This window comes from Microtus pennsylvanicus, chromosome 19 (genome assembly GCF_037038515.1).
Source record: "Microtus pennsylvanicus isolate mMicPen1 chromosome 19, mMicPen1.hap1, whole genome shotgun sequence".
NCBI classification, from domain to species: domain Eukaryota; kingdom Metazoa; phylum Chordata; class Mammalia; order Rodentia; family Cricetidae; genus Microtus; species Microtus pennsylvanicus.
Genome location: NC_134597.1, coordinates 8,153,546 through 8,169,638, shown reverse-complemented (window position 1 = coordinate 8,169,638; position 16,093 = coordinate 8,153,546). Strand labels below are relative to the sequence as shown.

At 35.8% G+C, this 16,093-nt stretch overlaps 1 protein-coding gene across 3 annotated transcripts in view; it reads right to left on the bottom strand.

Moving 5' to 3' along the window:
• Phf14 (PHD finger protein 14) overlaps positions 1-16,093 on the bottom strand; it is a 127,008-nt gene that overhangs the window by 34,907 nt on the left and 76,008 nt on the right. Inside the window, exon 17 of one of the 3 annotated variants that reach the window (XM_075953870.1) lies at positions 4,261-4,397. The exons of the other annotated variants lie outside the window; for them this stretch is intronic. Coding sequence (XP_075809985.1) covers positions 4,385-4,397 — 13 coding nt within the window. The 3' untranslated portion in view covers positions 4,261-4,384. Of the gene's footprint in view, positions 1-4,260; positions 4,398-16,093 lie in introns of those variants that run through there. 3 annotated transcript variants of the gene reach the window in all.

The window sequence follows — 16,093 nt, the reverse complement described above, 5'->3', positions numbered from 1 at the left end:
ACTCAAATTTAGCAACTACAATGATAGGTTATTTCACTGAACAGTGACTAATCCTTTCAATTAAATGTCTTAATAGCTTGAATATATACTGAGGCCCCTTAAAAAATTTTAAATAATATGAAGTCACAAAACTCTTACATTCTATCAACGGTGTAAGACTTATAACTACAATATTTTATCCTTTATAACATTTAACAATTATAGTGTAAGCCTCTACACAAGCATTTTCTATACAAATTGACTAGAAAATGTATTTTAAATAATATTTCACAAATTTCAAACCAATGTGGAACACGTGAACCTATTTCATTAATGCTACTGGGGATTTCTCTCACAGGCAACAGTGAAAGAGGGGGTGGTAGGATAGACTATAATTTTTCATTACAGGTGACTACAGACGAATTGAAACTATTTAGGAAAAGCCCAATTCAAGACCACTTAAAGAGTGGATTCAGTTCATTATCTATACCTGCTAACAGCCAGCTTGTAATTTTAAAAGTGAAATAAAAAACCAACAATAAAACTTAAAAACAGAACATGAAACAAGGCAATTCCTATGAAAATACACAATAAGGCCAAGTATCTCTTCACAGCATGAGAGAATGATTCAACATTTCCATACCTGAAACACGTCTGCTTTGTTCTTTAATAAACTGATCTACATCTGCTAATGCCCTTGAAAATATTTTAGCATTATAACCTGCTGTGTTCAAGCGCCACAAAACTGTGTATTTCCCCATTCATAATTAACTAATTATACTCCAACCAATAGTGTAGATCCTGAGTCTACGATGTAAATCAGGTAAATGAGATAATGGCTAGGGGTTGGCCTCATTTTAGTTACCCACCCCAGCGTGAATATTCAATTTCATTACAACTTATGTACCTGAACAGCAGTCAATCTCACTGCAGATCTACACAACACCTTAGGGTAATCACTACAGGGAAGAAACCTACATTTTTTTAATAAAAAAAAAAAATCACTTGTAAAACCAGTCTCTGATTTTTTTTTACAATCCTTACTGTTATCTAAATTTACAAAGCAATGGTTCAGCCTATATGGATAAATTCTGACTTAGTATATCTTGTCAATATCAGTCCATATGTTTTCACTGGTGAAAAATAATTTCAGAAGCTAAAAATATTTTGAAAACTGTTAATGTTCTAATATATTACAAAGTCCTGAATTCCTAAACAGATTCTGGTAAAAATATTTCCATACTGTGAGTTAAGTAAAACATATCGATGATGTGTGTGTTTATTTAACTTTGAGACCTTAGAAAGTGTTTCACTAAGAAATAGGATGTACAAACCAGGAAGTAGGGCAACAAAATAAATATTATCTGTCAGACATCTATTTTATGTCACATATAATAGTGGGTAAGCATTCAGGAAACACAACTACAATGATACATAAGTGATGCATAAATATCCAAATTTATAACTCAAATATTATTTTCATATCCTACATAATCCTAACTCTTAAGAAAAAACAAAAAGCAAAAAGTCGATGATATTTTGGGCATACAGTATTGCTCTATTTGTGAAATAAATATTTAAATGAATTTTTAAAAATGAAGGAAGCTGCATCTTATGTGTTCGGGAAGAAATTACTTTTCTACAAACCTTCTGTCTGGAAACAAATATTTTGAGAAATCTGAGCCCCTTAAAGACATCCACACTCATTATTAATCAATACTGAATATATGATTTTAAACAAATAACTACATTAATTGTTCTCAAAGTAATGTCCCTGACTAGTTGAATCAACACTATTTTGAACCTGTTACAAATTCATATTTTTGCATCTTATCAGAAAACTACAGGATTAAAAACTTCAGAGAGGCAGAGAGAACAGAAGTTCTGGTGGAACAGGAGGGCAAGGAGACGATGATAGCCAACAAAGTCTCAACAAATGCTTTCTGTGATTCTGATTCATCACTATCATATCATCCATTGTGTATTTAGAGGCATTTCATTTCCTTCCCAATACTGTGTAGGTAGATTGGTGTGTGTGTGTGTGTGTGTGTGTGTGTGTGTGTGTGTGTGTGTGTGTGTGTGTGTGTGTGTGTGTATGTACCCGTGGTGTGTGCTGGTCTGCCTTCCTGCTTCAGAATTGTCAACTATGTGTTTCGAGCTAAGGTCTCTCATTTGCCTGGTACTTGCCCAGTCTGCACAGTGGCTGACCAGTAAGCCACAGAGAACCTCCTGCCTCAGCACTCTCTAAGATTAGGAGAGTGAGCCAGTACACCTGGCTGTTCACTGATTACTGGTCCTCATGCTAATACACATTTTACCAAGTAAGTATTCTCCCAGAGCCTTCCTGCTTTTGCAATGCTTCTTCCAGTTCCTATTCTGTAGCAAATAACTGTCGAATACCTGAGCTGTCATCCTCTTACTCATATTTATGAGATATAAATCATTTTGAAATATTTTCTTAGATAAATAATAATTTTAACTTTAATAGCAATGGGCAAAGGTTAACTTTCTACTGTTTACTAAGGGAAGCATTTCATTCTATTCTCTTCAGAAGATGGAGACTCCTAAGAATCTATCATGTTGGAACTGTGCAACTTCTATCTGTAACATGTGAAAAACATGTAACATGGGTTGTTTACCAAACTTGGAAGAGCAAAATCTACCACTGAAAACTAAAATATGAAGACGGTAATTAGACATTTTACAGTTTAACCAATGTGAAAGGGCTTGTGGTTAACACTGTCATTGCAACTACACTACCTATGATTTTTCAGGAAAATAAAAAAAAAACCAGAAACTTGTAAGAGGGGGAAAAAAACGCTAAGTTAAAAAAATATCCATTAATGTTTTCTTGCCTTATACTAAAAGACAGTTGGGCTAAATCACAGTTCATTTGAAAAATGCTAATCTGCCACTGTCATTTTTTTATAAAATTTGCTGGAGTTCATCAACTTTTCCATAAATTAAGTTGGTTCTTCCTTATATTTAAAGAAAGCATAATGCTTTTCCTAAAGATTATGGATATTTTCTCCAGTGCCATAAGATCTGCCAATAAATAAATAGCATATTTATATATTATTTCCTACATGTGCAATAAACATTTTATCCAATGATATGGTTCCTATTACTACAGATTAGTAGAGACACTGACTTTACATTACACATACAATGGCTAGCTACAGCATTGATTATTCTATTCCTACAGTTTAAACTATTCCAAATGGCCCGAAACCTGGAAAGATCCAAACCCACAATGATAAATAATGGAATTCCAAGAGACAATTTGACAATTTACATGTGTATGTACATTTCAATTTCAGCAGTCTCTTCTAAATCAGTCCAAGATTTAGTGGTACAATATTCAAAGTATTTCTGCCGTTGACTGAGAACTGGGCCAGTAAAGCATGAAGATCAAAGGTAAGCTCAGTACGCCTCTGAGGAGACACAGGTGCTGTGAAGATCTCTCAGCAGGCGGGTTGTATAGTCAACAAGCTCTGTATCTCCCTCATTTCACAGCTTCGCATTTGAGTTCAAAAAAGTAAAACTATATGGAGCACACAGAGTTCGTATCAAATAAAACAATGAGGAATGAATGTGGTAACTTCTGAGAAGAGTACCCACAGACTAACACAGATAGTATAGTACGTTTACTTGAGCTTAAGTTCTAGCTATAAAACGTCCATGCTAACAGCAAGTGCTTCCGTACTACTCAACAGCGGAGAGTCGTACTCTTCACCAGTCTTTCACTTTTGCTGAATATCACAAATAGGAATAATATTAAATTTGAATCTAGAGTTGTTCTCATTGCAGAATTTCTTTCATGTGTGAATACATGAAGAAAGTAAGTTGATACAGACTTGCAGATGAGTGGCAAGCATGGTCCTCTTACAAACAAATAACGGAGATAATTGTTCAAGCACAGGGAAGCACAGAGCATGTAAGTCCCACTGGCTTCCTTCAGTCTTCATTGAGTCCAAATACTGTATCGTCGTGTGCCAAAGAAGCAAGAGGGAAAGACATTTACCCACTAAAACAATTTTGACATTACCCACTGTAGTTTTTAATAATGTGTACACCAACTGTTTCTGAGTATTGTTACAAAAAAAAAAAAGAAAATAGGAAAGGAAAGAAAAGAAAAGGAGAAGGGGAGAAAGAAGAAAATAGAAAAAAATCCACAGGCAATTAACTGCCTTGTCTACCCATATAACAGACCAATCAATTACATTCTATCCAAACCTGACAAGCAAAAGCACTTTTTTGCAGTGATAAGCTTATGGGAAGGACAAGATAGCTGTTCTCCTTTAGTTATATGCTCTATTGAGAGTTTTATCCACATTTTTAAATCACACTTATAAAAGAGGTTTCCGGGATTGCCTCCGAGGATGAGCTGTGGCAGAGTTGGGTCTCATGAAGGGTATCTACACAGTAAAGTGATAAGAAAACAGCATTAACATTTAAAGATCACAGCAGCTCTGCACTATGTCCTATGAAACATGCTAATAACACCACAGTCGATTCAAATAACAAAGAGACAGAAATCCTCACTCTAAATACCATGGTCTTGGGCAGGTTCTCACTGATTACAAGTGAATATTTTATCTTTTGAACACTGAGTTGCCTCTTCTTGTGCTACTGGTAATAGTTATGATTATCAAAATAAATCTACTGTATAAAAGAATGGCTTAAACATAAAGGAAAATGTATTTAATCAATTACTATATTTAAAAATAGCAGTGTGCTGCTTACATCCCTGAGAATGGCAATTTTACAATGCCTGGGAAAACATGCAACTACATCTCATCCCTCCACTGGCTTCCTTGGAAAAAAGACTATTAAAAATGCATGGCTAACATTATTTGCAAACTTTCTGTCTTGATTTTGAGGGGAGAAATCTTAAGGACTTAGAGGTTAGAAGTGATGTTATTTTTTTAACAATGGTAGAAACAGAAGTTTACCATTTCTTCACATATTTAGAACTGTATAGATGACACAAAATTGCTAAATAGTTACACATCATAAAAGGCTCATTTTCATTTAACCACTAGAAGGATGTGTTTAATGCTTCTAAGTTCCACTGAGAAACAAGAAAGTGAAAAGAGGCACATGGAGAAATAAAGCAGTGCTGGGGAGAGCTACCAAGCCAACCTCACCAGAGACAAAGGGAGTGAAAACAAAACCCCTTCTACAAGGAAAGGAATATAATGGGAAACAATGCTACGAGAAATTCTGGACTTATCAACATATGGGAAGCGATAGCAAGAGCTGGACTCTGGCCAAAGAGAAAATCCTGTCTCCATGTGAAGGGCACACTGGGAATCTGGTGGCTACTTTGTTTGAACATTAAGCAGTACTGGGAAAATACATTCTAGTGGAAGTAACCATTCATAATGTAAATATATATAACTCTCAACTATGCGCAAAATAATGGCAACTAATAGTTAACTGAAAAGAAATCGATAACTACTTGTGATAGTCCTTTGAATATGGATACATAACATATCAAGGAAATCCAGTTAAAACTCTAATTCAATTCGAGTTTAATATTAGCTGTGGGAAAACCAAATGTTAATCCAAATATTCCCTTTAATACTACATTTCATCTAATATTTTAAGTCTAAATGCCAGAATAAGTAGTGTAACTTGTCTTCAGCGCTAATATGTCAAGATAAAAGACTGTAATGTTTTATATCAAAGATCATGTTTTACCCAGAAGCTACTTTACTTGTAATTAGTAAGTTTCCTTTGAAATCAACATAGCAATTTTGTTGTTGTTGTTTTTTGAGACAGGTTTTCTCTGTAGCTTTGGAGACTGTCCTGGAACTAGCTCTTGTAGTCCAAGCTGGCCTCAAACTCAAAGAGATCTGCCTGCCTCCGCTTTTCGAGTGCTGGGATTAAAGACACGCACCACGCTCAGCAGAAAAAATATTCTTAAAGAATTTCACTGGTGGATGAACGGCAAACTATAAATGTGTTCTGCAGTTTGTATTAGCTCTGGTAGCATAAGAAGTATCCACCATGCTTGGCTAAGTCACAGATGATAATTAAGATGCTTATATACAATATGCACTTCAGTCATACTCTAAGTATGTGATCTTAGGTAGATTCTTCATTTCCTCACTCACAGAATAGGAATGAAAGTAGTTTCTATCTTCTATCTGTATCATATATATGGTTGCTGTGAAGATGCAAAGAGATATGGAAAGTACTAGCAACATGAGAGGAATACAATGAGTTCGGGAACTGGCATAAAAACCAGCAGACCTGTCAAACACTACAAACCTGCTTCTGGAAAAGAAGTTTTAATATATAACAATTCATACATTGTACTTTTACTATATACTTGGATTAATCCAATTTCACACTGTTTGTTCCTTCCATGGCACAAATCACTTATATCTAAAAGAAGGTATGCCCATCCCAAGTCTTACAAGATCTGATGGGCACAGTCCATGCAGAGAACAGAGTCATGGACAGAGAATCTATATGGAATTATTATAATTTCCAGGTCAAACATATTTGGAAGGAACATTCCTTTGTACCTGTTACAATATATCATTTTTTCGAAAGCACAATTCTCCCTCAACCCCACCGAGTGCCTTCTCCTTTGGTCACATTCCTTTCACCTCTTGCATGATTAATATGATGTACTTTATGCAGCAAAACACAAAACCAATAGAAATTAAAACTCATGCTATATGAATAACATAAAATAGATTATTAAATTTTTATAAATGAAACAAATAAAACCAAGAAAACGATGTAGTTGGGTTCTAATACTACAAGGTAGACAATACTTATTTCAGGGTTCTGATGACTGATAGTTTTAAGACCTGGTGGCTTACTTGGGAAGAAACTGTCCACTTCTGACTAAGCTGTTTCACACAGAGGTTTGAATACCCTTCTCTATCAGTTTGTTTTCTCATGCTTAGTCAATGCTGGGAGACAATGCAAGTCCTAAATGAATGGTGAGGCTATACACTTCCAGATTCTTTGCAGACCTGGATATTATTTCATTTTTGAATCTCTAAATTATAAATGTTTCAAAGTTTGAAAATAAGAAGGTTGAAACTTTCATTGTACAGATGAGAAAATGACTAGAAGTAACTGAATTCAAGGTCATGAACCTTGTCAGTAACAGAACTGATTAGAGATTCCATTCTGCATGTTTGAATATGTCTTGAGACGACGGAGTTTTTCATTAAACCTGTTGTTCACTTATTCATACAAGCTGGCTGGCCAGGAAGCGCCTGGCCGGCCCTGTTTCTGGCTTCTGGGGCTCATATTACAGGCACACCCCACCACACTAGTTTGTGTATGGGTGCTGAGGACTGGAACTCAGGTTCTGATCCTTACATAAGAAGCATTTTACTGAGATCTCTCCAGACCTAAGGAGAACCACATTTGCTATATGATTCATATAGTCATTGATATATGTAATATATAATAGTCTTGTATAAGTTAACAATATAAATATACCACAAATAAAAATAAGTTTACAATTCAAAATCAATTTCACTGAATAGATGAATAAATGAATAAAACAAATATTTCACTGTTAAATGTGCCTGAAAACAATATTTTTTCCTATTTACAATTTATCCCAGGAATAACATATTTCACTAGTAAAGCTATTATGTGTATGTAAGCCATATACAAGCTTCTGTGATTTTCATATGTGACTGCTTTACCTAAACCACTTCATACAATCATGAAAAATTAGATATAAATATTGGTAAATTAAAAATATGGGCCACACAAATTTACCTAAAGGTTTAGATTTCCTGTATAATTTAAATTTATACTAGAATCATTAAAATGATAAAAGAGTATATAACAAAATTAAGTAATACTGTAAATATTACATATATAACGAAGTAGGTTAACCCTGTATGTATCTAACAATATTCAAATTCAAACCAAATTCAAGTCAATTAGGAGCATTAGAAGGGAAAGACATGGTAAGTGAACATTTTGCTTTTAGCTCAAATGTTTTTAGAAGCCTTAAAAGAGCAATGCAGTGGCAGCTTTCATAGCCAACTGCGAATGTCTGGAACTGGTACAGCCCTTTCCCAATCTTACTAACAGAAACATAGCCTTTAAAAATTACTTTTAAGTGTAAGGATTCCTTTAGGAAATTCCGCTGACTTCCTAACTCCTTCTTCAGAATCTAGTCCTTTCATGATGCACCACTAAACATAACTTTAATTCTAAAGATGTTGACTTTAAATCACAAAGCATTACTTTCCACAATGCAAGGCAGATTAAAAGCAACAAAGAAAAATTCCTAGTGGAAGGGACGTTGAAAAACTGAGCAATGAAAAGAACCCACTACTAAACTTTGCACTCTTCTGTGCTATAAGCTTTCTTTTGTTCTAAATTGTCCAATAAACATTCAAGGAGCTTAGGAATAACGACATTTAGAGAGTACAGTGAAGAACTGCTGGTCTGGTGAGGGATGGCAAAGGAGACCACATGACCTACTTGCACAGCAGCTAAGACACTTGGGAAATTTCCTCAATAATTCCAATACACAGAATTTAAATCCTGAATATTTTATTGGGCAAAAGAAAGGCCCAGAGGTTATAGGAAATGGTATCACAGAGTCACTGAACTCGGGCAAAGACTAGCAGTCAGAATGGAAGTGTTCTCCATACTGACAGCCAAAACTGACCAACAGTGAACTGTCTGCTACTCTTGACTATTTTCACTGGAATAAGAGGAAATATCAAAGCGTTTTTAATTTGCTTTTTCCCTCATTACTAAGTATGTTCAAAATTTTCTGAGATGTTTTAGCCATCTTTATTTCTTTTTAGAGAACTGTCTGTTCAAATCCAGAGACCACTTTTTAGTTGGGTCACTGGATTCTTTGACTCCTTGTTTTTGTTTCTCTTTCTTTTTTTCTCCCTTCCTCCCTTCCTTCTCTCCTCCAGCTCTCCTTCCTTCCTTCCTTCCTTCCTTCCTTCCTTCCTTCCTTCCTTCCTTCCTTCCTTCCCTCCCTCCCTCCCTCTTTGCATCCCTCCCTCCCTTCCTTCCATTTGTTTCTCTTATTTTTTTTTTTAGTACTTTGTGTATTCTGAATATAGGTCCTCTATCGGATGTGCAGCTGGCAAAAATTCTTGCCCACTCTGTGGACTTCGTCTTCACTTGCTGTACAGAAACTCTTCAGTTTTCTGAGGTGCCATTTGTGAACTGTTGGTCTTAATTCTGGGGTGAATGCAATTCTATTCAAAAGTCCTTTCTCCACATCTATGTTTTGTAGGGTACCGCTTATGTTTTCTTCTACCGATTTCAGCACTTCGGGTTTCACCTAACGTCTTTGATCCATTTCGAGTTTATTATTATACATGATACTAGATACAGGTCTAACTTTGTTCGTCCATACATGGACATCCAGCACCATTTGGTCAAGATGTTGTTTTCTCCAGTGTTCAGTCACTATGAAAATCAGTGTGCAGAATTATCAGAAAAAGTAGATATGATCTTTCATGTGAGTCACATACATCACTCCTTGACATCTGTCCAAATAACTTGCCATCCTACTTCACAGATAACCGCTGTAGCCATATGTTCGTTGCTATTTTATTTAAAATATTAAAGAAATGAAAAAAAACTAAATATCTTTCAATAAATGAATAATGAAAATATGGTACGTACATACAACAGAATTGCACATACCTGTAAAGACAATGAAATCATGAAAATAGCAGATAAGCAAATGGAGCTGGAAAAAGACCTTGAAAGACAAACGCCATACATTCTCTCTTATTTGTGGATCCTTGATGTAAATCTTTAGGTAAACATATATAGCCTGTAACAACTGCAGAATCCAGGAAAATATAAAGGACCTTTGAGGTGGGTGGAATAACACTACTAAAGACACAAAGTTGGACACAGTGCTATGAGAAGGAAGGCAAAAACTCGAGGGGCAGACTTTAATTAAGGGAGGGCAGCATGAACAGACAGAGGAGGAGGAGATACCACACCAAGGAAGGTTTAAAAAAGAAATATATGATTATATATTATTATATTACTATATTTATATTATTTTGTATTTATTTAAAATACATAATATATTAATATATACAAGATTGAGTGTAAACACACATATAGCTTAAAAGAATTTATGATACATGCAGTGAATATTAAAAACAAACAAATTCTTCAAATACTAGTAACACATAGATGTATGTACATATATTGTATATATTGTGTAAATTTATGTATACATATATGTGTATTATGTACACACACACACAAATATTCATTGCATTTTTGATAGTTTGAACAAAACTTTAAAACATGTTTCTACTCATTGCTTTTAAATAATTTATCAGTTTTAGGAATTTCTAGGTGGAAGTTTTAAGATCAGCTCAACAGAATAAAGGCAATTTATACCAAAGCTGTAGCCAACGAGTTAAATGGAGAGAAGCTCAAAGCATTCACTAAAATTGGGCACAACAAAAGGTTGTGCACTCTCACCATATCTACTTAACATACTTGAAGTATTAGCTACAGCAAGAAGGTAACTAAAGGAGATCAAGGGCTACCAACTGAAAGAAGGAAGTCAAAGATTGATATTTGCAGATGACATGCAGCATATATCAGTAACTCTAAACCTTCCATCTGGAAACTCCTACAGCTGAAAAACACTTTTAGCAAAGTTTCTGAATATAAAATTTTCTCACAAAACTCAGTAGCCCTCCTGTATACACATGACAAATGGACTGAAAAAAATTGGGGAAATAACATTTTCACAATAGCATCAGATAATATAAAACAACATCTGATAACGCTAATCAAACAAGTCAAATACTTAGAACTTCAAAAAAAGTAAGAGAGTAAAGAAAGAATATGAAGAAGAGATCAAAAGAGGGAAAGAACTCTCATGGACATGCATCAGTAAGATTGGTATAGTAAAACTGGCCAGCCTAACAAAAACAATCTACAGGTTTAATACAATCCCCATCAAAATTCCAACACAATCTTTATATATCTTGAAGAGAAAATCTTCAGTTTTAAATGGAGACACACACCACACATATACACACACACAAAACAGGATAGCTAAAACAATTTCAAATAATAAAAGAACTGCTGATGGTCTCACCATCCCAAATGGAGTAACAGTAATAAAAACATAATAGTATTGGTACAAAACAAACACATTGTTCAATAAAGTTGAAATGAAGACCTAGACATAAACCCACATACCCGTAGACAGCTAATTTTTGCCAGAAATACACACTAGAAAAAAGGATAGCATCTTTAAAATTGGTGCTTGTCAAACTAGATGGTATGCATGTAGGAGAATTCAAATAGATTCATACTTATCAACCTGCACAAAACTCAACTCCAAATGGATCAGGGACCTCTACAGAAAACAGATACATTGAAGCAGATAGAAAAGAAAGTGGGGAACAACCCTTAACTCACTGGCACAGGAAAAGATTTTCTGAACAGTACACTGCTACCACAGGTACTAAGAACAATTAATAAACAGACTTCCAAAAGCTGGAAAGCTGAAGCATGCCAAAGGACACCTTCATTTGTACAAAGGGGCAGCCTATAGAATGAGAAAAGATTTTTCCTAACTATACATGCAATAGAGAGCTAATATCCAAAATATATAAAGAACTCAAGGGCCCTCACAAGACAAAACAACAGAAACTAACAAATTCAAGAAGCGTCCATACCTTCTTCATGGATATTGACCACCATGGCCTTTATCATCAGTGACTACTACCAAATGTATTTTCGCCTACCTTCCAAAGTTCTTTTAAAGGTAATGGGTGTCTGATGTTTCTACTTTGAGGAAAAATGGAACTGATTTTTATTTTAGATACATGGAGTTTTACACAGCCACTTGAAATGATTTAATATAAGTTTTTACAGAAAATATGATGACAAACTGGCAACCCTGTCTGTAATGGTTTCAGAAAATTAAACCATGATTTTTAGAATTTATTATCTCTTCTTCAGACAGTACCTTGTTTTAGTTACACAAATTCATTATTATATTTAAATTTATCCTTGACAACTGTATCCTAATATTTAACCAAAGTTTCTTTTATTTTACCCATACTTTAATTCTTTGATAAAAGAAAGAAAAAAGGTTTATGAAAATATTAAAGTTTAATGACCTAGTTTTTTTCCATCTTTTTAAATATTGTATTTTTATATTTCCATATTTCTAAAATACTTGAAACATTTCATCTTAAAAACTATGGTAAATTGAAGAGAGGTAAGTTAAAGAGGCTGGTGAGAGAAGTCTTTCTGTCTATGTGTTGATTTTATTGGTTAATGAATAAAGAAAACTGGCTTGGCCTATAGCATGGGAGGAAAAGGGTGGAGTAGGAAGAAGCCATGGAGCCGCTGGAGACAGACACTGAGAATTTTACCTGGTAAGCCACAGCCACGTAGCGATATACAGATTAATAGAAATGGGTTAAATTAATATAAAGTTAGCCAATAAGAAGCTAGAGCTAATGGGCCAAGCAGTGATATAATTAATATAATATAATTTCTGTGTGATTATTTTGGATCTAAGCAATGTCTACAAAGCTATCCAGTAAAAATCATTTAAAAGAATTCCCTTGGAGAAAGGACTGTAGGAGTCAGAGAGGTCAAGGACACAAGAAAACCCACAGAATCAACTAAGCTAGGCTCAGGGGGGCTCAAAGAGACTGAACAGACAACCAGGGAGCCTGCATGAGACTGACCTAAGCCCTCTGCATATATGTTATAGTTGTATAGCTTTATCTTCTTGTGGGACTTCTAACACTGGAGCAGGCAACGCCTCTGACTCTTTTGACAACTACTGGGATCCGACTCCTCAAACCGGGTTGCCCTGTCCAGCCTTAATTAGAGGGGTGGTGCCTACCTCGTCCTCCTGCAATTTGTTTAGCTGATATCCATAGGATGCCTGACCTTTTCTGAAGAGAAACTGAAGGAGTGGATGGGGGAGGGGAGTTGGGAGGAAGGAACTGGGAAGAGACGAGGGAGGGGACATTGTGGTCAGTATGTAAATTAGTAATAATTAGAATAATATCATTAAATTTCCCCTTAAAAAGAAACATTGATATAGAAATAAAATCCAAGTGGCATCAGTAAGGAACTGTCAATTTCATAATTACAAATCACAACCAAAATGTCAATTTATATTTACTAGCTTGGCAAAAAATCTTTGCCATGCCATTAACACATATTCATGTCTAAAAGAAAATGAAACATTTTTCATTGAAGTAGACTATTTAATACACTTTCATCTGATTTCTTCAATTTGAGATAAAAGTAAACAGAAAAAATGAATTTTCATTAGCAGGGAACTATCACAATCAGTTATGTTTATATTGACATTAGGGTACATTTTATTATTTTTTTTCACTTAAAAAATATCAGACAACTAACTATAGGCAACTGTGGCTAAGGGAGACTACTAAAAACTAATGCAATTTACTTCTTCAAAGAAGAAGACTTAGTGGAATCAACAAGTAATTTTTTAAATTCAATCCTAGAAGTTAATGTATGTTTTAACACACTGTGCCAACCCTTAACCTTTAAAATAAGCTTACCCAAACAAACAAACAAACAAAACAGAACAAAAAAACCCAGCAATATCAAAACCTAACAATGGTTTAGGAAACAGCTTGGTAGGCAAAATACTTAATGAGTAAACAAGAAAAACTGAGTTCAGATCCCCAGTACCCATGTAAAAGTCAGATAAAGTATGTGTCTATAACCCAGTGCTAGATGGAGATAGGAAGATCTCCAAAGCTCACTGCAGCAGTTAATTCCAGGTTCAGTGTGAGATACTGTCTCTGAAATGAGATGGACTTTAAATTCCAGCCGAAAGTGGTTGATTGCTGCTCCATTCTTGGCAGTTGCATCATCAGTAGACAAATCTTTCCAGAGCATTCAGGACTGCAGCTCACTTTCTACCTTGTAGCAGGGATAAAGCCCTATGCTCCCCATGCTCCACCACACGGTTCTATACATATACATGCATACAGGCAGCACCAAGGGGACTCTGCAGATTTAAAAGAACCACCACATGAAGTTGGGAAGTAAAAGGTTACACAGAAAGGAGAGGGGAGAAGCTGGAGGGAGGGAAGAGGTGAATTTTATCAAAACAAGTATGCACGAATGAAATTATCAACAATTAAAAACATGTGGTTTACTCAAGGCAAAATAAATTATAAAAGCAAACAAACATGGAGAATGACATATTACGCAGGCAAGTGCATGTGAATATACACATACATATATGCATAAGCCATGAACACAAAACAACTTGTATCAATCAAACACCTAATTAACTTCTTTTATTCAGAACACTCTTGACTTGTGATAACTTTCCATCTTCCTGGAAACGCTTACAGAGTTCTACTCTTCTGAAACGCCTTGCTCCATTCTTTCCTCATAACTCACAATTATCTATTCTTTTTACAGCCCCTCTCATTTTGCACTGGTCATCAATTACTAGGTAACTCAATATCATTCACACACACATACACACATACTCACATATTTGAGGAAATAGAATTTATTTTTCTAAATTCGTTTAGCTTCCTGACTTTCATATACTGGACTGACAGAATTCAAGAACTCTGGCAGCTCGGAGGGAGGACGGGAGGTGAGAGTACACATGAGTGAGCTTGAAGGGAACGCAGAACATGACGGAGTAACAGAACGGAAACTGGAGCTTTCTCTTTGTAAACTAGCGCGTAAGGCTATTAAAGCAGGTTTGGTGTTTCTTTCTGTTTGTTTGCTTGTTTTTTGATTTGGAGTCTGCTGTAGCCCAGGCCAGCCCCAATTTTGCAATATAATCAGCATTACTATAAGGTCCCAATTCTCCTGCCTTTACCACTTACATGCTGAGATTATGGGCAGGTGGCACCATGCCTGGATTATGTAGTGCTAGTGACAAAACCTACGGCCTAGGGCATACGACTCAAACACTCTACGACTGAGCTAATGCTACGGGTCTCTAGGAAGGTAATTTTGAACAAGGTATATTTTAAGAGGTTCTCATCTTCCCCACCCCTACAACTCAGAACCGCCTTGTCACTTCTGTTTCATGACACGCGTGTCCTTTTGCTATCACTGTCTTTCCTCAAAACTTCCTTATTACCGTCTCTTGGCCTTCTTTTAGTTACTTAGGCTTTACCCACATTTACACATGCACACACGCGCACACACACACGCGCACACACACACTTTAGAGACTAGAATCCACAAGTAAGAGAAATGAAAAACTGTCTTCACTTAAATTTTGAACAGAAATGCTGAATACTTCAAAGATGAAGGAGTGAAATGGCTAAGCCCAAAGAGGGGAATCCTAACGGTTTGGTGAAACTGCGAGCGATTTAGAAAGAAACCCAAGCTACGTATTCAGGTGGGGATGGCTGACTATACTGTTGTCTGAAACTGTCTTTTTGAACTCCAGTTACTCCTGGTATTTGTGGCAAAGAAGAATGACTAAACATCAAAAAGGTTCAGGGATGCTCTGACGAATGAAAAGGGGAAAATACATCTTAGAATGCATATTACCTATAAACAATTCAAGGTGAACAGAGAAAAATATGAAAAGGAAATCCATGAACTCACTGTGCTAAATTAGGGCATACAAAATAAAATGGAATTCATTCTATTTCGTGCCTTTCCTTTTTGTTTAATTAAATTTATTTCGTCAGTGTGTTGACTAGTTTGAAGACAACTTGATATAAGCTAGTCTTCAGAGAAGAGAGCGTCGACTGAGAAATATCTCCATGAGACTGGGCCGCAGGCATGCCTATAGGACATTTTCTTAGTGAGTGATTGTGGGACCAGGGTTGGTGGTCCTGAGCTATTTAAGGAAGGAGGTAGAACACGCCAGGGGGAGCAAACCAGAGAGTCCCCCAAGATCCCTGCCCTGCTTGAGTTCCTGCCCTCACTGCTTTTGATGAACTGAGTGAAATAAACCCTTCCTCCCCACGTTGCTTTTGTTCACGGTGTTTCATCACAACAGTAACAATGCTAAGATAAACTGGTACCAGGATTATAGGACACTATTCTGACAGACCTGAGCATGTTGTTTTGGGGAGGACTGTGGAAGGACTTTGGAACTCTGGACTAG